This window comes from Delphinus delphis, chromosome 5 (genome assembly GCF_949987515.2).
Source record: "Delphinus delphis chromosome 5, mDelDel1.2, whole genome shotgun sequence".
NCBI classification, from domain to species: Eukaryota; Metazoa; Chordata; class Mammalia; order Artiodactyla; family Delphinidae; genus Delphinus; species Delphinus delphis.
The window spans coordinates 125,149,644-125,177,070 of record NC_082687.1 but is presented as its reverse complement, the minus strand read 5'-3'; the positions used below and the strand labels follow the sequence as shown (position 1 = coordinate 125,177,070).

The 27,427-nt window shown below is 35.2% G+C and overlaps 1 protein-coding gene across 2 annotated transcripts; it reads right to left on the bottom strand.

The window, feature by feature from the left end:
• PLK4 (polo like kinase 4) lies at positions 1 to 17,209 on the bottom strand. 2 transcript variants are annotated; one of them, XM_060011867.1, is made up of 16 exons: positions 16,978 to 17,209; positions 16,216 to 16,311; positions 15,381 to 15,476; positions 15,185 to 15,299; positions 11,936 to 12,962; positions 11,112 to 11,218; positions 8,847 to 8,983; positions 7,887 to 7,991; positions 7,411 to 7,513; positions 6,062 to 6,211; positions 5,034 to 5,167; positions 4,847 to 4,938; positions 4,548 to 4,695; positions 3,617 to 3,757; positions 2,041 to 2,147; positions 1 to 627 (listed from the first exon to the last, which is right to left on the bottom strand). In XM_060011867.1, exons 1-16 carry the CDS (start codon positions 17,005 to 17,007, stop codon positions 525 to 527), a joined length of 2,691 nt encoding a protein of 896 aa, XP_059867850.1. In that variant the 5' UTR covers positions 17,008 to 17,209; the 3' UTR covers positions 1 to 524. The 2 variants fall into 2 exon arrangements, with proteins under 2 accessions (XP_059867850.1, XP_059867851.1); XM_060011868.1 differs by lacking the exons at positions 4,548 to 4,695; positions 4,847 to 4,938.
• Between the last annotated feature and the right edge of the window lie 10,218 nt (positions 17,210 to 27,427).

Genomic DNA, 27,427 nt, shown 5'->3' with positions numbered 1-27,427 from the left:
TTATTATTTTTTAATAAAATGCATTTTCAGAAATGTTTCATCACAAACTAGTGCTACAAAAATAAATATAAAACAAATATACATGTTTACATATGTTACTTGTAACATAAATACACATTATTTACATGTTCAAAATTCTGAAACTCCAGCATGTTTTGTCCATGATTCTTAACATGTCTAAGAAGTAGGGAAAAAAATAAAAGCACAAATATACCACACACCATTTATATTTTTGCTTTAAAAGATTGTTCAATACAAATATGTGAACACAGTAATTTTAGGAGTATATGTTCTAAGAGCAAAGTTAGGTGTCCTATTTTAGTCTACGACCACATTTTGTAAGTGACTCAAGTTTCATTCTGCTTTGTTCTCTCATTAGAATACATCTGTTATGGTATAGATTAAAATTCTCTTTTATAGAAGGGCTTTCTGAAGAAGTTTTTTAAAATGAAAAAAGTCACTTTACTTGAAAGCCAACAAAAACGTTATTTATTGAACATATATATATCTAAAAGGAGCTTTAATCAATGAAGACTAGGCGTTGAATTAGAAAACATCAAAAGGATGGAAGAAAGACACTGTAATTTCTGTCTGATGTATTCTGGTAATTTTTCATTTTCTCCATACCTAAGTGAAGCAAAAGAGAAAAAGATAAAATTATAACTTAGTCACCTGGTTTGTAAGAGTACCAAAAGTCACATTATATTTTTCAGTAATTCTTCAATGGCAAAGGCACTTCAGAGAGATCATACAAAATTATTAGATACTTAAATTAAGCATACTCAATTTGTTTCCTTTACTTATTTTTTAAAGATTTTTTTGATGTGGACCATTTTTTTTAAAGTCTTTATTGAATTTGCTACAACACTGCTTCTGTTTTATGTTTTTATTCTTTGGCTGCGAGGTATGTGAGATCCCAGCTCCCCGACCAGGGGTTGAACCTACAGCCCCCTGCATTGGAAGGTGAAGTCTTAACCACTGGACCGCCAGGGAAGTCCCTGTTTCCTTTTAAAATAGACCAATTTCTAAATGTATTTAAATAATAAAAAGAAAATTAGGTCAAAAAACTTGAACAGACTTTATAATTTCGAAAGCAAGCTGAAAATCTGGATTCTTCATTCAATTGAAGACCCTAATTTAAAGAAAATACTAAGCTAAACACATTATAAATACATTTCTATTAAATATTAAAAATTTCCAAATGACCATATCAAGTAAAATCTGAACTTTTATCTTCTGAACATGGGTTCTACCCATTTTATATCTGTATCTTTCCACTTTCTGGATCATTTGAAAGAGTTGATTTAACAAAACCTCTCACTTTATGAGTTCTTTAAATGATGGTACTGCATATATACACACAAAAGCAGTTGGTAGATATCCACAAGTTATATTTGTACCAAGTATTTTCTCTACAATATGCACTTTTCATAAAGTAGCATGTTTGTACTGGTACTGTCGGCACCCTACCTCTTTTCAGTAGGTTATGGTTTGAAATGTGGAGACCAAACTACTGCTTACTGTTACTATTCCCAGATCCTCCTTGTTAGCATACTTATTAGCCTGGCATACATCCTCATTTAGAATGAATATATACATTCAAAAAAGTCTTTTAACATTAATCACTTTACATTAGATCAGGGGATACAGCCTTTCATTTGGGAAAAATAATCTGGTTACCTTTTAAAAGAAAGCTTCCTTGTTTCTATGTTCTTTTATGTAAATTTTCTAAGTATATTTGAACTTAGAAGTCCATTACTTATGAAAAGGGCCAACCTAGTTAGACTGAAGGAATAAGAAGGCTAAAGGAGTCTAACCACTTGGAGTGGATAATCCATACCAATTACTCTGCATTCCTGTAAACACTCATAAAATATGCATTAGACTATATGAGCTGCTATGAATATTTAACAGTTTAAATAATAATATGAACTTTGTCAACATGAAAATAGTAACTTTATTAAGTCATTTATTTCATCATATAGATAAAACAAAATTAGAGCAAAGAGCTGAATCTCAACCAGTATTTTAAGAACTTACCTAGTTGTTTGACCATCTGGAGATGTATAACTAATAGAAGACACTCCTGCTTGCACGACCAACTGGGACCCATCATTAAACTGAACCCACACAGCTCCACTAGTTAACTAGAAAAGTAATAAGCAAGCAAAATTACTACAGAGGATATGAAGTTCTTAAAAGGTACTCATGTTTAAAAGGATTTTCATATAGTTTAAAAAGAAAACAAAACAACCCTTCAGGTAACTACAAATTTGGGGCTGTGATGGTAGTAACATTTGAGAATATTCATATCTTTTTCAGATTATTCCTTTAATGGATAGGGCATCATAAATTAAAATTATTCTACATAAATCCTGTTTCCCATTCATTTCCACTAGGCTATCTAAGCAACCTTTTTTTTTTTCCTTTCCCATAGTATTTCTAACCAAGAAGAGATTTAGGAAATAACCAAGCAACACTTTCTTAAATTAGAATTTCCCTCTATTCTTTGTTCTTAGGCCAAAAGAATTTCTATTCTGCTTGAGAATGTTACATCTTTGCTTTTGAAATTGGTTTCTTTAGTCACTGATGTTTACAATGTGCCACTCCAAACAGAGTACAGAGAAGACATGGACACTGGAATCAAATAGACCTGGGTTTACATCCAGATTCTGCAAACTAGTAGGAATGTGCAAGTCAACCATCCATTATGAGCCATAATTTTACTATCTATGAAAGGCGATAACATCAACTTTACTAGGTTTTATTTTGGGAAATGAGACAATGTATGTGGAAAACATGGTACCACATAGCATGTACTCAACAAATGCTGAGTTCCCTTCCCGATATTTCCTACCCCCCATAAAGGACTAGGCTATATTTTACTTCACTGGTAAGTAAAAATTACATGTGCTGTGCTCAAACATCTCCAAAGTTCAAGCTTTCAGAAAATATACAAATCTAAGTTTACACCTACATAAAATTCTTTAAGTTTGAAACTCAATGTAGACCTAATTTTTAAATGCAAAAATTCTTTTCTGCCAAATAAAAATTACTCTATTAATATAGATTACAAATACTTTCTAAAACTTACGATCCCTGGGCATTCTCAAATCCTAATGTTTAGCCATCATCATGACCTCTACTTTAAAAACAAATGGCAAGGGCTTCCCTGGTGGCGCAGTGGTTGAGAATCTGCCTGCCAATGCTGGGGACACGGGTTCGAGCCCTGGTCTGGGAACATCCCACATGCCGCGGAGCAACTAGGCCCGTGAGCCACAACTACTGAGCCTGTGCGTCTGGAGTCTGTGCTCCGCAACAAGAGAGGCCGCGATGGTGAGAGGCCCACGCATCGCGATGGAGAGTGGCCCCCGCTTGCCGCAACCAGAGAAAGCCCTCACACAGAAATGAAGACCCAACACAGCCAAAAATAAATAAATTAATTTAAAAAAAAAATGGCAAGAATAGGTCACCTAGGCCCTAGCAGGCAATTTGTTATCAACAATATCTAGAGCTTTCCATCTGTATACAAATAAAAAAATGTGAAAATTATTAATGATATAATCAATGCAAAAAGTGTAAAAACTGTCTTGCAAAGAGAAATCTAACTTCTCACCTGTGTAGCCCAACCGACATTTTTCACAAAAACAGACTTGAAAAGTTGTGCTGATTTAGGGAGACAGTCTTTTAGACTACTAGGAGAGCTGTTAGTTCCAGAAGCTGCACCTGCAAGGCCAAGTCCTTCATTTGTAACCATCTACAAATAATAAAAGAAAGAAAGATATTATTCCTTAGCATTCTAATAAGCCAACTTCAGCAAAAGTAGATGATGACCAGATTTTCATTATCTTAAATTAATTTTTAAAGGACAAAATTAAAAAAAATACAATCACATTACAGAAAATTGGAAAAGTATAAAATAGGAAAAAAAATCACAGAACTACTGTTTTGATTTTGGTAGATTTCTTTTGTCTTTTTTTCCCAAGGTATAATTTTTCATAGCTTCAATTATAGTATGTATGTTTGTGTGTGTGAATACACACATACCCATATACACAAACAGAGATCTATTTCTTTAATCTTGCATTTTACTACATTGCTATATAGTTTTTATTAGCATGATAGTTCATTGAATAAAAATATAAGTTTGTTTAACCATGATTCTATCATGGATATTAAGGCAGTTAATGATATTTTACTAGCAAAAATAAAACAATATATATGTTAATATATTTAGCTTTTTCCCAGAGGAGTCAGGTTAGGCCTTGCTGAGGTAATATTTAAACTGAGTCCTGAAAGATGAGAAAGAATTAGCCATTAAGAGGTTCAGGGAAAGAGTTCCAGGTCAAGTGAAGAGCATGTGAAAAGGCCCTGAGAGTTTGGCTTAATCAAAGAACTAGGCACAGAGAGTGTGGGGTAGCTCAGGATGAGACTGGAAAAGTAGGTAGGTGATAGTAAGGCCACAGTAGCGTGTTTTAGTTTGATATCAAGGACATTAGGCAATCATTGAAGAGTTTAAAGTACAGAAGTGACATATATTTACTTACAGAAGGATTAAGTATTGGTGCCTGTTTTGGAGAAGCTGCACTATTTATGATCATTCTATTCAGAGATGGTGTCTCTCTCATTGGGTAGTTTGGATCCACAGAAGGAGGAGGTGTTAAGGCCTTAGGTGAACTAGTACTACTAGGTTTTCTGAAGGAGAAAGATATGTCAAATACATTCTTTTAAAGCTTTCAATTTATAGAAAACAAAAGAATGTTCATAATGTAAACATTAAACTGTTTTTTCTAAAAAAACATTTCTACACATTTTAGCCATATTTAATAAATTTTCAAACATTTACCTTCCTACAATTATTGGGAAAAAGGGAGCACTTCCACTTTTCTTTTCCTCTTCTGAAATTATGGATTCCAGTGCTAAACAAATACGGTGGCCCTATTTCAAAAGAGTGCTTTCTGTCATTACTTCATCTATGTCATTTGTATTATTATTAATTGGTAAGAAAAAACCTACTAAAAGTCAGTACATACCTCATTAGCATGGTTCATATACATTTTTATTTCCTCTTTCAAGCTATTAACTTCACTTTCACCTTTTAAGGTGAAAGATTTGCCAGTCTTTTCGATCACCTGAATTAAATCTTCTGTTTTGTGTATCTTTGCTCCTTAAAAATTAAGCAGAAAACCCTTTATTATTTCTTTAAATATTACTAGATTTATATTCATTATCATACCCCAGTACATAATGACTCCCAGATCAAGGTAACATTTATATTCACTTATTGGCCATTAATAAAATGAGGCTCTCAAAGTAGTATTCAAAAAATAAAGGCCATTTTTCTTTTCCGCATATAACTGGCTTAAGTTTGATACTTTTATATTTTTAAAAAACCACTACTCTCATACAAAAACGTAAGTGAAGGACAGCTATAATTATGTGTACTGTGTGAGTGCATGTACTATATGTCCCTTAAAGGAGGAAACTTTACAAATTAAAAAGTAAACATCTTTATAGATTTAGAAAATAAAATTCTCTGGTTCAATCTTATCCTTTATTTATTATCCTAAAAATTTGGTATGTGTCCGTTTAAATTTCTAGTAAGAAACAGGATATTGTTTATTTCATGTTATTTTTTTATAATATCAATCAGAATGTTGTTAAACTGGAGCCAAAAGGGGAAAGAGAATTAATATACACATTAGAAAATAAATTGTTTACAAGCAAGTATATATAAATTTTGATTAACATTTGACATATAGTATACTGTGCTGTGTAATTTTTATGTATGGATACACACACACACACACACACACCTCGCTGTGTTGGGGAGTTCCCTGGTGGTCTAGTGGTTAGGATTCAGAGCTTTCACTGCTGTGGCCTGGGTTCAATCCCTGGTTGGGGAACTGAGACCCCGCAAGCCATGCAGCGCAGCCATAAATAAAATAAATAAATAAATCTCATTGTGTTGAATTTACAACAAACAAAAAACCAAAAAACCCCACAACTACTAAGTTACAAACTAAAGGGAAAAAAATTACCATTTCTAAATGGCACTTACCATCATAAAACCAAACCTCAAAATCAGCACCAGGGGAATTCTCCATCAAAACACATTTAGCATATCTTGTAAAATAAGTGATTTTGGGAGATTTAGATCTTACAAGCTGCACAAATCTGGAAGCATATTGATATTTTCGCCAGTACTTTTCTAGGGAGAGAAAACAAAAAAGTTACCTAACATTAGGGAATAAAGTGTTGACATAAATTCCGTAACAGTCTAACATTTATTTCTACTCTTCCTCAAAAATTCAAGTCGAAAGTTAATACTCCCATTACCCAAAGTTAACAGTTCCATTACCCAAATAAAAATATTTTAGAGATGTAAGTCTACTATTTTAATGAAAACTAAAGACAGTATAATAAAATTCCTAAGAAGTATATAACAAAATCTGATGATTAGTATCATGATTATTTATTAAAGATTTTTTTGATGTGGACCATTTTTAAAGTCTTTATTGAATTCGTTGCAACATTGCTTCTGTTCTGTTTTGGTTTTTTGGCCATGAGGCATGTGAGATCTTAGCTCCTCGACCAGGGGATAGAACCCGCACCCCCTGCGTTGGAAGGTGAAGTCTTAACCACTGGACCACCAGGGAAGTCCCAGTCTCATGATTATTTTAAAAATCTCTTACTTTGAATCACTGACTCCTTGTTAAAAGTAAGATAATGACTCCAGGAAAGTTTTAATAAATGAAATGAAAAGAGTTCTACCTGAGATATCAGAACCAAATGACTTTAGGAAAAGAAATGTAGCACTTTTTATATTAGTAAAACATAGAGTAGTAAATTTTAGCAGTTCCCTGTAACTGGTCATTTATAATATTTGATAGTCTTGCTATGTGTCTTAATTTCTAACAGAGTTAGATTAGATAGGTTCTCTTATTTGCTTCTAAGTTACCTTAGGGAAGTCTTACTACTCAGTAGTTAATTTCCCAATTCATAATATCCAGAAGCTAAGCTAATTTAGTTAACCACAATTACAAGTGATCATTATGTAGCACAGTAATGATTTCAAAAGTCAAAAACCAGATACTTCATGTTGAATTTTTAACATGATTCTAGACAAATTGTAACTATACAAGTGTACAAATTATATTTGTGTGACACATGACTAATATTCTAGAGTTAGTTTTTACTTAAGTAAACAATAAAATACCATTATAACACAGAATATGACTAAATATTGGATTAGTAAGGTATAGCACATCTCACCAGATATAAAGTTATAAGAACATAACCTGCATCCCAACTGAAGCCAAAATATTTACAATTTATGATACCCACAGTATAGAGTTTATGTATATATAAATCCATTATCTAAATTTATTCCCTGGTAAATTTACATACCTGGTAAATTGTCAAAACTGTACCTACTGATGTTGTCAGTAGGTGAGGGCGGTCTATCTGCAAGAGGAAAACCTCTTCCGTCATTTGGATAATAAATAGTGATCTGGCAAAAAATTTTTAAGAATTCTGATTATATGCCATTAAGTTAGAGCACTATATTTTGTTACTAAAATTATAAAAAGAGCTCACATGTATATTATTTTTATTGAAAATGCTAAATATTCTCTAAAAGTAATTTTTTTGCTTTTTAAACTTAAGCCTAAAGTTTAGATTTTGTTCCTGGTTATAATTATTTTTTACACCACACTAATTTATTTAAAGGTATGTAGTATACTATTTTAGTTTTTGAATTCCAGAGATACTATCATATCAGGAAAAGCGACTAAAAGTTGTTTTTTAAATATCATTATAGAACGAATGGAATGATAAATGCTTAAGTGATAAAGCTGCAAGATAATAAAGGAAATCCACATTACCATATTTCCATCACTAGATATATGAAGAACTTCTTTCACATATTCTTGAGATGCATACTCCTTTAGAAGCTCCACACATACCTCCTCTGAATCAAGTATGCTCACCTAAAAAAAAAAAAACTAAAATCAGTAACAATTCTCTTATTTACCAGAACAGTTCTGACATACATATTAGTTAAGAGAAAAGTACTTAACCATGGCAGAAACAAAAATTAAAGTAAAAATCAAATAGCCGCTTCACTGCAATTGTCTAGACCACAGGTGTATTTCAGCACAACTGTGAAACATAAGGAGCAAAGGAAAGAAGGTATAATGAATGAAGTGTGAAATGATAACCAGTGAACAGAAAGAAAGCAGAAGGTAGGGTGGAGAATTTAAGGGCTTGAAAAGACAATAGCACGCCAAATAAAGTCAAGACTGGGTGAAAGGGAAAACAGGGACAAACAGGATGAAGACAGAATTAAAAAATCAAAATCACCATTCCCAGTGCACACATGACATTAAAAAAAAATGCTGTACTTAATTTTGTGCATACTCCTTTTCTTTAAATAGTTTCAGATGTTAAAAAAAGTGATATTTTCTAGTTTATCTTTTTGAGACTAGATTAAATGTAGAAACAATGAAAACAAAAGCAAAAGATAGTATTAAATATTAACTTAGTTATTAGGATTGTGGATAATATTTAACACAGTATTTAGCCAGTATTACTTTTAAATGTTTTTCATTATCAATAATTTAAAATTCAAAAATTACTATCAATTCACCATTCTTAAAGTACCCAGAAGGAAACAATAGCTATTTTCCCATAAATACCCAGTCTCTTTTAAGTGAGTTTATCAAGTACGTATCAAAAATACAGGGACATTATAGGGAACTCAAAAGATATTATTATGTTTGATACCAGAAACCATATACTCAAGGAAAATATCATCCAGTGATTTAGAAAAATAATAGACATACCACAGCCTTCTTCGTTTTCTGTCTGATTGGTTTTAACCTGTAAGCAGTCAAAGGAGATGTAATGCTTCGTAATGTATGTTTCTGATACCCCAATGGTGGCTCCACACCCCTCGTCTTGCTTTGTTCGGAAGAAGGATCTAAGCCAAAAATAGATTCTTGTTGAATTATCTCAGGTTTACTGTGAAATGCAGTCATGTATTTCATGTTATTCAACTGTTTTGCAGAATGCGCATTATCAGAAGCATCAGGGCTCTTTTTGGCTCTTATATCAGTCCAGGCATTTCTTGTTGTGTCCTGCAAATCTGGATGGCCCTGGAAATCTCTGTTTGGGCTAATGCTGTTGCACTCAGTAGTTTCTCTTAAATGAGCTATAATATACATAGACTAAAGCAATTTAGTGAATAATTAAAAAGTCAAGTCTACACAAAACAATGTCATGCTGGTTACAATAGCATTCTTTTTTCCTGAGGAACAAAAGAAATCTAGTTTTAAAAAAAAGCTTGTGATTTTTCAGTTTAAGATACGGCATAAGGGAATTCCCTGGTGGTCTAGTGGTTAGGATTTGGCGCTTTCACTGCCAAGGGCCCAGGTTCAATCCCTGGTTGGGGAAATAAGATACCACAAGCTGCACGGCTCGGCCAAAAAAAAAAAACCAACAAAAAGATACGGCATAATAAAAGTGACTTTAAAAGGACAGTTTAAGCCAGACTGCAAAGGAATACCTTTAGTCTAAGACTAAGAAAGAAAAGATATTAATATGAAATTAATGTTTCAATCAAAGCAAAAACTAGTCACCTAGGGTCACTAATACTAAAGCAACTGCCAATGCTGCAACAAATAATAGATTTGAGAGGAGTTCCCAGGTAATCATTCTACATAACATGTAAATTCACTCTCTTTAAGCTAAGGACTATTTCATCTTTACTTACAAAATATGCAACTAAAACCAAAACACTCTAAAATATATGAAATAGGTTTATTATTAATACTTAATATTATAAATGTATTTGTACCCACATTTCTAAAACAGTTCTTGAACTTTATCCATTTAAATTTTATATAGTTTTAGAGTTCACATGGGAACATTATTTTTTTTAAAGCCCTTAAAATGATTAGACTATATAAAACTTTGTAAGGCAATTTTTCTAATGCTAAACTATAAAAATCTATATCTCAGCTTTCCCCTTAAATGACTTTTAAGTGCCTCCCTCCATAATTCCCATTATGACAGAAAATATCCTACATCAAATAATATACTTTAAAATTGTAGCAGCACTACTAGAGTATTATAAACAAAGTTACTTCAGACATGTCCATGTTTACCAAATAAAAGTATCTATAAACACAATAGAAGGTTAAGTGCAAGATTAAGCACATGGCAGTTCTGTAGTTTTAAAAAACATAAACTTGAATTATCATCTTTAACAAGTACACATGAGAAGATTAATTCTCTTTTGGGCCCTTGAAAATAATATACATGAAAAAAATAGACTCTTGAGGTGACATAACTCTATGCTTAAATTACAGCCATATTACGCACTTGTCTGAGGTAACATGATACTTAGTAAAAAATTCTCTCCTCCTCTCCATGTTTCTTTTTTATTCTCTTTCTTCCATCATTATTTTCCAACCCACCTTCTGTGAATGTCATGTTCAATAATGAGAAATGTTTAACTTTCAAACTCTGTATCTATAAATAAAATAATGACTTGGATGAAAGCTGTTTAAAAATGTTTAGGTTTTAGAAGCTGTGTATTTTAGTGTATGTGAGGTCCCATTGGTACACTATGATGATCCACATCACCTTCTACTTAAAAATAAAGTCAACCATCTTTTGATTATTTTATAGGCACTGATAGTAGGTACTTATTACAGAGAGGCGGCAAGAGCGGAGGGGTTAAGAGTAAAGTCTCTGAGCCAGACTGCTTGGGTTAGACTCCTCTCTCTTGTATTTATGGACAGTGCAGCTTGGCAAATTAACCTTTGCGTACTACTATTTCCTCATTTGTAAGACAGGGCTAATAACAGTATCTTCCTCATATGGTTTTTGTGAGAATTATTAATAAGTTAATAATATATGTTAAGCATTAAGGACAGTGGCTGATACAGTAAATACTCAAACTGTGTTAACAGTAATTATTACTATTATTGTAACAGTTTATTGAAAATGTACTATTTTCTTAAGAAAACCCAAATAGAAAACTGCAATGCTTGGTAAGTGGCCAAGTCATTAACTTTTTATTAAATAGTCCATTAAAAACTCACCATTTATTTGCAGATTCCCAAACCACTGTTGCACCATTTCAGTCTGAGCTGTCTGGTCTGGAAATGGAAAAGGAGTTTTTCCATTTTTTGGACAAAGATGATTGGAGCTAAACAAAGAAAAAAAATTTCCCATAAACTAATAAAAAATTAAAAGGTAGTAACCTTTTAACATAAAAAAACACTAAAAAAGGGAGCTCTCTTCTGATATGAATACCTAAAAATTTTTACATTAACTGTAGAACCCAACATTTGCATAACTAAATTGTGTCTATGAAGCTAAATTCCCATGCCAAAATGCCCATGGCACTGTGACATTTCTATATGGCTACTGTCCTCTTTTAATTTAAACATAAAAATCAAAGATCAGAAAAAGAAAAACACTAGTCACTAAAAACTTGCCTTCATGTGAGAAGCAGTCAATATGATTACTCATCACTTAGGGTCAACTTCTCTTTCTCTATTTGTGTGTGTGTGTGTGTGTGTACAGTTACTGTTAAGAGTACTTTAGGAATCAGACATGTTTAATATATGATACATCGCACTGGAGACCTGCTTCATATAAAATTTAAAATGACACTAGAAATTCCCAAGTATTAAACACATACTACAAATACATTCATGAGCACATATACTCATTTTAAGAGATTCTTAACCACAATTCAAAATCATCATTCTGATTCTCTTCCTATTAAAAAACAGAAGTCATAGTTAAAAGTGCCCCAGGAATATCTGACAAGGTAACCCTTAGTTAGATGCAGCTTCATGTTTGTGCTAATACAATGTTTATTGAAAAGTAAAATGCTTTTTGATAGAATTATTCTTACAGTGCTTGATTGTTATCAGGTCTTTCAAAAGATCCAGAACCATTGGATGTCTTTTCTTTAAAGAAGTGAAGAATATTAGCATTGCTGTTTGTGGATGAGTATCTTTCTTCATTTTCATCTACTCCTGATCTTTTGGATTTTGAAAGCATTTCTGCTGAGTAACATCGTTCCATTGGATACGTTTTCGCTCGCGACTGACTATTAGAGATGCCAGATCTATCAGAGGAATGGGCTCTACGAAGGTATCGAGAATGTGGCCTTTCTTCTGCCTCTTGGATTGCTCTTCCCCTTCCACTATTACTGGTTTCTTGTTCTTGATTTCCCCACTGAGTATAAAGGCTGCTTCCATCTCCTGAAGAAGAAAAATCACTTGAATTTTTATTCTTTGGAAATATAGTCATTTTATTTGGGAGTGGCTGGTCAATCAAAAGTCTTCTTCTGTCAAATAAACTACCACTCATACTGGTACTGGAAGAAGCCGTAATTGCAGTAGAAATTGTGGCATGTCCACTATCAATAGAGTCTTCTACAGTTCCTAAATCTTTACTTCTTGTTGAAGAATTTCGGGACATAAAAGGATGGTCTAATACTGAAGACAGACTTAAACGATCTGCTGGATTTCTACGAAGTAACTGGTGAATAAGGTCCTTGGCTTCTCTTGACAAAAAAGTTGGCATTTCATAATCTGCCAATACAACTTTATTTAACGTGTTCTTGATGGTGTCAGTGTCAAAAGGTGGTCTTCCAATAAGTAACGTATAAAACATACAGCCCAAGGACCAAATATCAGATTCAAGTCCATGTGCACTTCGAGTTGCAATTTCTGGGGAAATGTAATTAGGAGTTCCACATAAAGTATAGTGCTTTTCGTGTGGCATTTTCAATTGAGTGGCCAGCCCAAAATCAGCGATCTTGATGTTCATATTACGCGTAAGTAAGAGGTTAGAAAGTGTGAGGTCCCGGTGTAATATACCATGAGAATGGAGATACAGCATTCCTGTGATGATCTGGTGCATGAAGTGTCGAGCTATTAGAATGCAAAAATTAAAACTACAATTTAGAAAATCTGAAGATTCAGTATTTAGAATACATCATGAAACCCAAGTACATATGCCAGTATGACAATTAGTAAACTGGTTTGTAGCTTAGTTTTACCAGCCAAAATACCACTCTGATAATTTCATAATATTCTTTTTTTTTTTTTTTTCATAATATTCTTTAATAATTCCTATTAAGACAACTAGGCACTCCTTTTAAACTCTGTCCTTTCCAACTAATGAGTTTTCTAAATACAGTTAAGGGAGGCTTAATTTTAATAGGAACTGGGAGTGACCAGAGTTAACTAGGGTAACCAGAAGTCCATAGAAAGAGAAAATATTTACAATTAAACAATTCATAAATAATTCAAATTGTAAAAAAGAGAAAAAAAGAAAAGCAAGCTGTATTTCCTTTGATGTCCTCCCAAACCCTCCTAAAAAGTAGTCACTATTAACAGTTTATATATATTCTTTTAAACTTTTCTTCCATGTGCTTATGTACACTTAAATCTATAGAAATACACTGTAATAAATGTTTTTAAAATATAAAAATGGTATAAAAATATAGTTTATTACTTTTTTTTTGCCACTTCACAATATTTCTTGGAGATATTTCTATGTCAGTACACATAGATCTCCATCTTGTTAAATTGCTATTGATTAATATTTGGGTCATTTCAAGATTATAAAAAAATACAACAATAAACATTCTTGTACATGCTTGTTTTCTTGTGCATATAAATGGGGTGCTTCATTATGGTAAATTCAAGAAGTAGAATCACTGGGTTCAAAGATAAAATTTAGTATTTTAATACCTTGCCAATCGCCCTTCAAAAGGCTGTTATTTTCAAGCATATCCTTGTTGAAATTAGGTAGTCTCAATCCAATGGGTAAAAAAATGGTACTCGTTATTTTAGTTGGCATTCTTATGATTACTACTGATTTTGAGCATCTTTTCGTATGTTTATTGGCCAATTATACTACTTCTTCTGTGAACAGTCTGCTTACATCCCCTGTCCATTTTCCTATACAATTATCTTTTCTTTTAAGGCATGCCTTATATTTGAAAATTAATTGGACAGCCATTTGTTATACAAATATTTTCTTCCTATCTTTAACTTTTAAATTTGTTGACAGTATCCTTTGTCATACACATTCTTAATTTTAATTAGTCAAATTGGTAATTCATTTCCTTCCTATCTTTTGCAAGTTGTCTTATTTAAGAAGGCCTTACTATTGTATTATGAAAAATGCAGTACTCATCATCAATATGTATATGAATTTATTTTCTTATTATGTATTATGTTCTTATTTTCAGTCTAAGGATATGAACATTTCCTTAACTCTTAACACATATGACCAAATTGTTTTCCAAATGGGTTAAATATAGATCAAATGGACAAAAAGCCTATCAGCAACCACCTTTCTTAGCTTTCAATCTTAGCCTGCAATGTCAGTTAGCAGGGTAAGATAATTTGAAAACAATCATTTGTGTGATGATATACGGACCTTACTTGATCCTGATCTGAACTGTAAAAAAAGTTACTTATAAGAAACTGGGGAAGCTGAAACTGACAATGTGTTTGACAGTAAGGAATTATTAGGTGTGACAGTGACTTTGTGCTTACGTTTTTTGTTTTTTTTTTAAAGTCTGCATTGTTTAAAGATAAAAAGATGTCTATGATTTGCTTCAATATACTCTGAGGAATTGGGGGAATAAGAAGGGTACAGATGAAACAATGAGTTGATAGTTTTGGAAGCTCAGTGGTAAGTTCATAGGGGCTCATTATATTACTGTCTCAACTTAAGTGTTTGACATTTTCTATAATAAATGGTTTCAACAGGTACTGTGTTTGACTTAGAAACTACTTTATAGTCATCAACAGCATCCTAAAAAGCTTTTTCTAAATTTGAAAAGATACACATTCAACTGTGACCAATGACTTAATTTAAAATGTTGTTTTGGCAAAAGATGGATAGCAAATTTCTTCTTCTACTTTATTTCTGTAATGCCTGAATTACTTACATGAATTAACAACTTTCTTAATTTGGGGGGGAAAAATCTCTTTTTATAGCCCAAAGTAATAATTGAAACAGTTTTACTAAATATTATAAAAAGTACATTCTTCAAAACTACAAAGAGTAAAATTTGTATTTTCCAAAACCAATTTTTTTTAAGAAAAATGAAAGAAAGAAAAGAAGCACAGCCTACCTTCATTTTCTGAGAATGGTTTTCTTCTGTTTTTTATATACCTGTTCATCTCTCCATTATGGCACATTTCTAATACTAGGTACACATAATTGTTATCTTCAAAATAGTTATACAGCTGAAATGTAAAAGGGCATAATAAATTATAATACAGAAAAATTCAATGCCCTTGGCCACTTTTATAAAATTTGTATCTTACCTCCAAGATAGAAGGATGTTTCAATTGGCAATGTATTTTCACCTCATTTTGGACTCTCTGTACCATTCCAGCTTTGTACATGGCTTTCTTATCTATCTAAAAATAACATGAGAGGTTTAAATGTTAATGATAAACTTTCAAATGTGAAGTTGTCATGTTAACTTTGAAAAGAGAAAGTATACTATAAAATATTCTGAAGTCCTTTTATCTTCTTTTTGAGATCAATTTATTTCGTTGTCTATTTTCCCCATGCACCTAGCAAAGTGCTTGACAGGGTGGACATTCAATAAACTTGCCCAATGCATTCTAATACACTCTACCAACTTAAAGAATTTAATAGCTCAACCATCATATCTATGATAATAACAACAAATAAAATTTAGCAAAGCTTTAAAACAAATCTTCCCTTTTCCCACTGGTTTAGGTGTTTCTTAATTTCCTTATGTTACTCCTATTAGACTGACTTCTAACAATCAAGAATAGTATTTTAGCTTTTTACAGTGTAATACAGAACTATGCACAGTGTATTCTTCTTATTATAAACAAATTATTATTTGTTCTTTGACTGCTACCAATTACTCTAAGTACATATAATTAGAACAGATACCAAATCTAATGAACATGAGTAAAGATAGAACACTTATTTAAGCATGGTTAAGGATCTCCTAAGAGATCCTTAAGTTTAACTGTTGGAACTACTGTCTTCTGCCTAAGCAATGGGTTTTTTACAGCATAAAGAAAAGGCTGGCAGGTAAGGAGTTTCTAACATCTCAAGTAGCAAACCTCTCTAGTTACTTGCAAAGCAGAAGTGAGAAACTGATTAACATATTCTTACCATTTTGATTGCAACTTCCAAACCAGTGTGAATGGACTCAGCTCTATAGACACCAGCAAATGATCCTTTACCAAGCAGATTTCCAACTTTAAAATCCTTAAAAGTTAAAATTAAAGAATATGTGTAATGATTTGCGACGCAGAAAGGAAGAAAAAATAGGAAGGGGCTGGAAAAAAGAGGCTAAAATGGATCGGGAGGAGAATTTGCATTCAAAATTCAAGCAGGTATCACACCTCGATACAGCAGGTGTCTGGGGTGGACAGCATGTTGACGCCTTGCGGGTCTCTGAGCTTCCAGGCTGGTCTCTGGATAGAGCACCCTAATGGTCTGGTTCCTCAGCCTCAGCGTAGCCTCAGCATCCTCGTCCCACCCCCAGCCTGCCCCCGAGAGCTAAGGCCCTGAACGGAATCCCGCCGCAACTCCCGCCGGAGGTAACCGCCATCCCCTTGGAGAAGGGGAAGACAGCCTTGCCCTGCTCTAGCGCGGCAGCTCCGGCGGGATCCCTGACAGGAAGCCGCGGTGTCTAGGGACAGAAGGGCGGGGCCGCGAGCAACACACCTGTCCCACCGCCCCCGCGTCTCAGAGGGGCGGGCCGCTCCGCCCTCAAACAGCCGGGCCCCCGGCGGTTGGGACCCTCCCAAAGCACTCCGGCGTCCAACCTGCAGCCGTTAGCTGCGCTCTATCCCCTTCCTGCCAGGGTCTCGACGAGTCCCGGCACTCCGACTCCCACCCGCCCTACTGGGGACTGCCGAGTCTTTTCACCTCGATCTTCTCCCCGATGCAGGTCGCCATATTTCCAGGCCGCGGTCCGTGCTCCCTGGATTAACTCCCTTTACGCAGTCCTTTCGAGGCAGCGCTCCAAGTAGGTAGCGTGTCTTGGCGTCCATCAGGCTCGGCTCTTTAGGCCGCCGTTCCCGGCGACGACACCGCAGCCACCGAAAGGTCTCCCGGGCACCTTCCGAGGCCTGGGCGGCGCCTCCGCGCTCCCATTTTGAAAAACTCCCGCCGGTTGCCGTTCTAGCGAGGTTGGAGGGGACGTAAGGAGGCGGGGCGTTCCGCAGAAGCTGAGCCTGGGCGCGCATGCGTGGCAGGCTCCTTATCCGCTCGCCTCCGGGCCGAGGACCGGAAGTGCTTCGGCGGCCTAGAACTTGGTTGGGAGCGTTGGCAGTTCGGCTCTTGGAAGACCCGCGCAAGACGGATAAAAAAGGTAGCCTAAGATATGAGATATTCACAACTAGTCAGTTACTCACTTCACGGTCTGAAAAGCTACTTCTTCCAATTCTGTAAAGGGTTTAAAACAATTTTTGAATTCCAAATGCTTAAACTTGACGGAGCAGCGTAGGGGAAAAAAGTCAGTACCTGACTTAACCACCCGTTTACACCTCTGTACTTACTCCAGTTTTTCATATCTGTAATGAATGGATACGGTGCTTTAAGAAAATTGACTCCATTATTTATTTTGGTAAATTTCTATTAATTATAATGCCATCTGTAGAATAACACATTTGAGAGTTCTCACACACGTGCGATAATGTATTGATCAAAAAAGATCTCCGACGGGCTTCCCTAGTGGCGCAGTGGTTGGGAGTCTGCCTGCCGACGCAGGGGACGCGGGTACGGGCCCCGGTCCGGGAAGATCCCTCATGCCGCGGAGCGGCTGGGCCCGTGAGCCATGGCCGCTGAGCCTGCGCGTCCGGAGCCTGTGCTCCGCAACGGGAGAGGCCACAGCAGTGAGAGGCCCGCATACCACACACACACACAAAAGACGTCCGAGGGCTTCCCTGGTGGCGCAGTGGTTGAGAGTCCGCCTGCTGATGCAGGGGACACAGGTTCGTGTCCCGGTCCGGGAAAATCCCACATGCCGTGGAGCGGCTGGGCCCGTGAGCCATGGCCGCTGAGCCTGCGCGTCCGGAGCCTGTGCTCCGCAACGGGAGAGGCCACAACAGTGAGAGGCCCGCGTACCGCAAAAAAAAAAAAAAAAAAAAGACCTGAAATTTTTAGACGTTTATAAAAATCTTATATGTTCTTGTATAATGTTATGTCATAATTCTTGTTATTACTTTAAAATGGATATCTCAGAAATAACTAAAAAAAAAAAGACCTCTGAGGTTGGTATGATACACTTTATGCAGATGAGAAGATGGTGATATTCAGCAAGGACATGTAACAAACTGAGAACTACTCCACAAACTTAGGTCAGTTTCTAAATGGAAAGCTCTTTTCTTCTACATTAATGGATATATCAGGTTTATGTAAGTTTGTCTACCTGCAAGCTGTATAAAAGCTGTTCAGAGAAAAGTCAACTTTTCCCTTCGTTCCTGGAAATCCTTCCTTTAGGGTTATATATTACAACGCTTGAGCGGTTGGTTCCAGAGTCCAGTCTTCCAATTAGACTTGCTTTTGCTGTTAAACTTTCAGAAGTTCCTGTAATTTGCTGTCACTGTGGGGTTTTTTTTTGGGGGGGTGTGGAGGTTGTGGTGTTTATCCTTTATTCTGTTAGTATCAGGGATTATATCGACTTAAAAAGAAAAGAATGTTTTAGAGCGGTTATAGGTTCACAGGAAAACTTAGTGGAAGGTACTGAGAGTTCCCATATACTCCCTCCTCTCAAACATGCATAGCTTCCCCCATTATCAACATCACTCACCAGAAAGGTACATTTTTAGTAAGGATGAACCTACTTGACTCATCATAATCATGCAAAGTCCATAGTTCACCTTAGGATTCACTCGTGATGTTGTATATTCTATGGGTTTGGACAAATGTATAATGACATATATCCATCATTATAGTATTTTCACTGCCCTAAAAATCCTCTGTGCTCCTCCTATTCACCACCCTCACCCCACCCCAGCAACCACTGATCTTTTTACTTTCTTAATCGTTTTGACTTTTCCAGAATGTTGAATAGTTGGAATCATATAGAATGTAGCCTTTAAAGATTAGCTTCTTTCACTTAGTAATATGCATTTAAGTTTCCTCCATGCCTTTTCATGGCTTGATAGCTCACTTCTTTTAGCGCTGAATAATGTTCCGTGGTCTGGATATATTACAGTTTATTTATCCATTTACCTATTGAAGGACATCTGAGTTGCTTCCAAGTTTTGGCAATTATGAGTAAAACTGCTATAAATGTCCACTTGCAGGATTTTCTGTGGACATGTTTTCAGCTCCTTTCAGTAAATACCAAGGAAAGCAATTGCTGGATCTTATGGTAAGGGTATATTTTAGTTTTGTAAGAAACTTCTAAACTGTCTTCCAAAGTGGCTGTACCACTTTTCATTCCTACTAGCAATGAATTAGTATTCCTGTTCCACATCCTCACCAGCATTTGATGTTATCATTGTTCTGGATTTTAGCCTAGAAATTCTAATAGCTGTGTAGTTGCATCTTGTTTTAATTTGCATTTCCCTGATGATACATGATGTAGGACATCTTTTCATATGTTTATTTGCCATCTGTATGTCTGTCTCCTTTGGTGAGATATGGATTAAACTCTTTGCCTTGGTTTTTTAATCGTGTTGTTTGTTTTCTTATGGTTGAGTTTTAAGAGTTCTTTGTATTTTAGATAACAGTCTTTTATCATTGTTTCTTTTGCAACATCCTCCCAGTCTGTGGCTTGTCTCTCATTATCTTGAGATGTCTTTCAGAAGGGCAAAAGTTTTTCATTTTAAAGAAGTCCAGCTTATCAATTATTTGTTTCATGGATTGTGTCTTGGTGTTGTATCTAAAAAGCCATTGTCATACCCAAGGTAATCTTAGTTTTCTCCTGTGTTATCTTCTAGGAGTTTTATAGTTTTATTTTTAGGTTTGTGATCCATTTTGAGTTAATTTTTGTGAAGGCTGTAAAGGCTGTGTATAGAGTCATTTTTTTGCATGTGGTTAACCAGTTTTTTTATCACCATTTGTTGAAAAAACTATCTTTGCTTCATTCTATTGCCTTTGCTCCTTTGTCAATGATTAATTGACTGTATTTCTGTGCATCTATTTCTGGGCTCTCTGTTCTTTCCCATTGATCTATTTGTCTGTTCTTTCACCAATACCACACTGTCTTGATTACAGTAGATTTATATGACCCAATACCCTTAGTAGTATCGGTCCTCCAACTTTGTTCTCCTTCAATACTGCACTGGCTATTCTGGGTCTTTTGCCTCTCAGTATACACTTTAGAATCAGCTTGTTGATAGCTATAAAATAACTTGCTGGGATTTCAGTTGGGATTGCATTGAATCTGTAGATCAAAGTTAGGAAAAACTGACATCTTGACAATATTGAGCCTTCCTATCCATGATCACAGAATATCTCTCCATTTATCTAGTTCTTCTTTGATTTCTTTCATCATAGATTTGTTGTATTCCTCGTATAGATCTTGTACATATTTCGTTAGATTTACACCTAAGTATTTCATTTTGGGGATGCTACTGTAAATTGCATTGTATTTTAAATTTCAAATTGCACTTGTTCAGTGCTGGTATATAGGAAAGCAATTGACTTTTGTATATAAACCATATATCCTGCAACCTTGCTATAATCACTTATTAGTTCCAGGAAGGTTTTCTGTTGTTGTTGTTTGGTTTCCTACATAGGTGATAGAATAATCTGTGACCAAAGACAGTTATGTCTTCCTTCCAAACCTGTACATGTGTTCTTTCCTTTTCTTGTTTTATTGCAGTAGCTAGTACTTCCAGTATGATGTTGAAAAGGCATTATGGGAGGGGGCATACTTGCCTTGTTTCTGATATTAGTGGAAATGCTTCTAGTTTCTCACCATTAAGTATGATGTTAGCTGTAGGTTTTTTTCTTAAAATTTTTTTTCTTTTTTGGCCATGCCATGCAGCATGTGGGATCTTAGTTCCCTAACCAGGGATCGAACCCCGCCCCCCCCCTTGCGTTGGGAGTGCGGAGTCTTAACCACTGGACCACCAGGGAAGTCCCTGTAGGTTTTTTATAGATATTCTTTATCAAGTTAAGGAAGATCTCCTCTACTGCTAGTTTATTGAGCGTTTTTATCATCAGTGGGTGTTGGATTTTGTCAAATACTTTCTCTGCATCTATTGATATGATCATGTGATTTTCTCTTTATCCTGTTGATGTGATGAATTACATTAATTAAATTTTGAGTGTTGAATCTCACTTGGTCATGGTGTATAATTCTTTTTAATTCAATTCGCTAATATTTTGTTGAGGATTTTTGCATCTGTGTTAATGAGAGATATTCGTCTGTAGTTTCTTTCCTTGTAATGTTGTCAACTGGGTTTGGTGTTATGGTAATGCTGACCTAAGAGAATGAGTTAGGAAGTATTCCCTCTGCTTCTGTCTTCTGAAGGAGATTGTAGAGAATTGGTATAATTTCTTCCTTAAAAGTTTGATAGAATTCAGCAGTGAACGCATCTGGGCCTGGTGCTTTCTGTTTTGGAAGGTTATCCATCATTGATTCAATTTCTTTAATATAGATATAGGCCTAAACATTGTCTGTTTCTTTTTGTGTGAGTTTTGGCAGATTACGTGTTACAGAAATTGGTCCATTTCTTCTAGGTTATGAAATTTGTGGGCGTAGAGTTGTTCAAAGTATTCCTTTATTATCCTTTTCATGTCCATGGGATCTGTAGTGATGTCCTCTCTATCATTTCTGATATTAGTAATTTGTAACTTCTCTCTTTTTTTCTTAGTTAGCCTGGCTAGAGTCATATGAATTTTTTGATCTTTTCAAAGAATTAGCTTTTGGTTTTGTTGATTTTTCTCTATTGATTTACTGTTTTCAATTTCATTGATTTCTCTAATTCTTTTTTTTTAATATCTTTATTGGAGTATAATTGCTTTACAGTGTTGTGTTAGTTTCTGCTCTATAACAAAGTGAATCAGCTATATACATATGTATATCCCCATATCCCCTCCCTCTTACGTCTCCCTCCCACCCTCCTTATTCCACCCCTCTAGGTGGTTGCAAAGCACCGAGCTGATCTCCCTGTGCCATGCAGCTGCTTCCCACTAGCTATCTATTTTACATTTGGTAGTGTATATATGTCAGTGCTACTCTCTTACTTTGTCCCAGCTTACCCTTTCCCCTCCCGTGTCCTCAAGTCCATTCTCTACGTCTGTGTCTTTATTCCTGTCCTGCCCCTAGGTTCATCAGAACCATTTTTTTTTTCTAGATTCCATATATATGTATTAGCATACGGTATTTGTTTTTCTCTTTCTTACTTGCTTCACTCTGTATGACCGACTCTAGGTCTATTCACCTCACTACAAATAACTCAATTTCGTTTCTTTTTATGGCTGGGTAATATTCCATTGTATATATGCGCCACATCTTCTTTATCCATTCATCTGTCTATGGACACTTAGGTTGCTTCCATGTCCTGGCTATTGTAAATAGTGCTGCAATGAATATTGGATTTCGCTGATTCTTATTGTTTCTTTTTTTTTGCTTACTTTTGATTTAACTTGCTTTTTTATTTCTCTAGTTTCCTGAGGGGGAGGTTTAGATGATTTTATTTACTTAATTATTTTATTTTTTTCTTTTCCATTATGGTTTATTACAGGATATTGAATATAGTTCCCAGTGCTGTACAATAGACCTGTTGTTTATCCATTCTGTATATAATGGTTTGCATCTGCTAGTCCCAAACCCCCAATCCATCCCTCCCCTACTCACCCTCCTCCTGGGCAACCCCAAGTCTGTTCTCTATGTCTGTGAGTCTGTTTCTGTTTCATAGGTAAGTTCATTTGTGTCATATTTTAGATTCCATTTATGTGATATCATATGCTATTATCTTTCTTTTTCTGACTTATTTCACTTGGTATGATAATCTCTAGGTCCATCCATGTAGCTGCAAATGACATTATTTCATTCTTTTTTATGGCTGAGTAATTTTCCATTGTATATATACCACATCTTCTTTATCCATTCATCTGTTGATGGACACTTAGGTTGTTCACATCTCTTGGCTTTTGTAAGTAGTGCTGCTATGAACATTGGGGTGCATGTATTTTTTTGAATTAGAGCTTTGTCTGGATATATGCCACAGAATGGGATTTCTGGATCACATAGCAACTCTATTTTTAGTTTTTTGGGGAGCCTCCATGGTGGCTGCAGCAATTTACATTCGCACCAACAGTGTAGGAGGGTTCCCTTTTCTGCACACTCTCTGCAGCATTTATTATTTGTAGACTAGACTTTTTACTGATGGACATTCTGACCAGTATTAGGTGATACCTCATTGTTGTTTTGATTTGCATTTCTCTAATAATTAGCGATGTTGAACATTTTTTCATGTACCTATTGGCCATCTGTATGTCTTCTTTGAAGAAATGTCTAGTTAGGTCTTCTGCCCATTTTTTAAATGGATTTTGTTGTTGTTATTGAGTTGAATGAGCTGTTTGTATATTTTGGAGATTAACCCCTTGTTGTTTGCATCACTTGCAAATATTTTCTCCCAGTCTATAGGTTGTCTTTTCATTTTGTTTACTGTTTCCTTTGCTGTGCAAAAGCTTATGTTTTATTAGGTCCCGTTTGTTTATTTTTGCTTTTATTTCTATTGCCTTGGTAGACTGATCTAAGAAAACATTGGTATGGTTTATGTCAGAGAATGTTTTGCTGTGTTCTCCTGTAGGAATTTTATGGTGTTACGACTTATATTTAAGTCTTCAAACCATTTTGAGTTTATTTTTATATATGGTGTGAGGGAGTGTTCTAATTTCATTGATTTACATGAGGCTGTCCAGCTTTCCCAACACCAGTTGCTGAAGAGACTGTCTTTTCTCCATTGTATATTCTTGCCTCCTTTGTTAATTGGCAAGATTAATTGACCGTAGGTGTGTGGGTTTATTTCTGGGCTCTCTATTCTGTTTCATTGATCCATATGTCTTTTTTTCTGACAATACCATGCTGTTTTGATTACTGTAGCTAATTGTAGTATCGTCTGAAGTCTGGGAAAGGTATGCCTCTTGCTTTGTTCTTTTTCCTTAGGATTGCTTTGTCAATTCTGGTTCTTTTATGGTTCCATATAAATTTTAGGATGATTTGTTCTAGTTCTGTGAAAAATGTCATGGGTAATTTGATAGGGATGACGTTAAATCTGTATATTGCTTTGGGTAGTATGGCCATTTTAACAATATTAATTCTTCCAAGAGCATGGGATGGCTTTCCATTTGCTTAAATCATCTTCAGTTTCCTTCATCAATGTTTTATAGTTCTCAGCATATAGTTCTTTCACCTCCTTGATCAGGCTTATTCCAAAGTATTTTATTTTATTTTATTATTATTTTTTTTTGTGGTACGCGGGCCTCTCACTGTTGTGGCCTCTCTCGTTGCAGAGCACAGGCTCCGGACGCACAGGCTCAGCGGCCATGGCTCACAGGCCCAGCCGTTCTGCGGCATGTGGGATCTTCCTGGACCGGGGCCTGAACCCGTGTCCCCTGCATCGGCAGGCGGACTCTCAACCACTGCGCCACCAGGGAAGCCCAGTATTTTATTTTTTGATACCATTTAAAAAGGGATTTTTTTTTTTACTTCCTCTTTCTGATATTTCATTGTTAGTGTAAAGAAATGCAACCAATTTTTGTATGTTAATCTTGTGTCCTGCTACCTCGCTGAATTCGTTTATCAGTTCTAGTAGTTTTTGTGTGGAGTCTTTAGGATTTTCTATATATTAGTATCATATCATTTGCACATAATGATAATGTTACCTCTTCTCTTCCAATTTGGATACCTTTTATTTCTTTTTCTTGTCAGATTGTTGTGGCTAGGACTTCCAATACTATGTTGAATAGAAGTGGGAAGGCCTTCAGCTTTTCACCATTGAGTGTTAGGTTGGCTGTGGGCTTTTCATAAATAGTTTTTACTATGTTGAGATATGTTCCCACTGTACCCACTTTGGTAAGAGTTTTTATCATGAATGGATGCTGAATTTTGTTAAATGCTTTTTCTGCCTCTGTTGAGATGACCATGTGGTTTTTGTCTTTTCTTTTGTTTATGTGGTGTATCATACTGATTGATTTGCATATGTTGAACCATCCTTGTGACCCTAGGATGAATCTAACTTGGTCATGATGTGTGATCTTTTTTATGTGTTGTTGGATTCAGTTTGCTAATATTTTGTTGAGGATTTTTGCATGTATATTCATCAAAGATATTGGCCTGTTATCTTCCTTTTTGGTAATGTCTTTTTCTGGTTTTGGTATTAGGGTAATGGTGGCTTCATAGAATGACTTAGTTAGTGTTCCCTCATATTCAGTCTTTTGGAAGAGTTTGAGAAGGATTGGTATAAGTTCTTCTTCGTATGTTTGGTAGAATTCCCCAGTGAAGCCATCTGGTCCTGGACTTTTGTTTGCAGGGATATATATATATTTAAATTACAATTAAATTCAGGTTTATCCTTACTGATTTCTTCCTGCTGTATATGTTCATTTCTAAGAGAGTGTTTGAAGTCTCCAACTATGATAGTGGTTTCATCTATTTCTCCTTGCTGTTCTATCAGTTTTTGTCTCACCCAGTTTATGCTCTGTTGTTAGGCGTATACACATTAAAAATTGTTATGTCTTTTTGGAGTATTGACCCTTTTATCATTATGTAATACCTTTCTTTATCCCTGTTAACTTCCCTTACTTTGAAGTCTGCTTTGTTGCAAATTAATATAACTTCTCCTGCTTTCTTTTGACTAGTGTTAGCATGATATATTTTTCTCCATCCACTTACTTTCAATCTATGTGAGTCTTTATATTAAAGTGGGTTTCTTGTAGGTAAGTTTAGATAGTTGGGTTTTCACTCTGACAATCACTTGTCTTTGAATTGGTGCATTTAACTATTGAGCCGCAAAGTAATTATTGATATATTTGGATTAATATTTACCATATTTGTTGCTGTTTTCTATTTGTTGCCTTTGTTCTTTGTTCCTATTTTTGTCTTCTACTCTTTTTCTGCCTTTTAGTTTTAATTGATCATTTTATTTGATTTCATTTTCTCTCCTTTCTTAGCATATCAGTTATACTTTTTTTTTTAACATTTTTTAGTGTTTTCCCCAGAGTTTGCAGTGTACGTTGACAACTAATCTTAGTCCATTTTCAAATAACACTACACCATTTTGCTGTAGATTTAATATTTGTGTCCCTCCAAATTCATATGTTGAAACCTTATGGTATTTGGAGATGGCACTTTTGTGTGGTGATAATGCCATGAAGGTGGAGCCCTCATGAATGGGACTAGTTCCCTTATAAAAGAGAACCCAGAGAGCTCCCTTGCCTCTTTTACCATGTGGAAGTGAGAAGACAGCCGGCTCTGAACCAGGAAGCAGTTTCTCGTCAGCCACCAAATCTTCTAAAGAACTTCTTTTAACATTTTTGCAAGGCATTTTTGTTTTCAAACTTTTTATTTTCAAATAATTTCAAACTTAGAGAAAATTTACAAACATAATAGAGAAATTTCTCTATCAGTGACTTCACTGTGTAGCCCCAGGTGTGCTGTGTACTCTGTAGGACCTGTGAGTAATAAACCTTGTTGTTTTTTTCAAAGTTTCCTGATGTTTATTGCTGAAGGCATCTTGCAATCATAATAAGAACCACAAGGGCTGATCCAGCCACAGCAGTGGTTCTGAAAGGGGAAATGTCTGTGTGTGGGACTCACTGTGGGCCTGGGTGAATGCCTCGAGGCATTTCTAGCCCATAGCATCACTATTGATATGCTGATACTGGTGCAAAACACACATATGTTTTATATCACAGGTTACTAACAAACAACAAAGAAGCATCCAAAAACAGCTGTTTCTGCTCCTCAGGTGCAACCATCTTCAATTCATTTAACACCTTAGTTTTGTATATTTTACCTTATTACTAAATAGCATGCTTATGTTCTTTGTTGATTTTTTAGTTTTAGATTTAAATCTATTTTCTATTGTAGATGAGGAATTATGTATTTAGTTGTTTTTACTTTCATCCTTCTCTGTCCTCCCTTCATCTAATCTCATCCTCCAAATGTAGTTACCTCATAATTTTTGTTTATCACAATATTCAGTTTATATTATAATTAAGTAAATATCACTAACTTCCAGCTGAGACATAAAATCCTTTTTCCTTTATTTATGTAACTTTTGGTTTTCCCTACAGTTAAAAAGAATGAGAAACAATGCTAGTACCCTGAACAATGCAAAGAATAGTGATGTATAGCTCTGAAGAAGCTATTTTAAGAACATCTCTGCTTTAAACTTATTCAGTGATG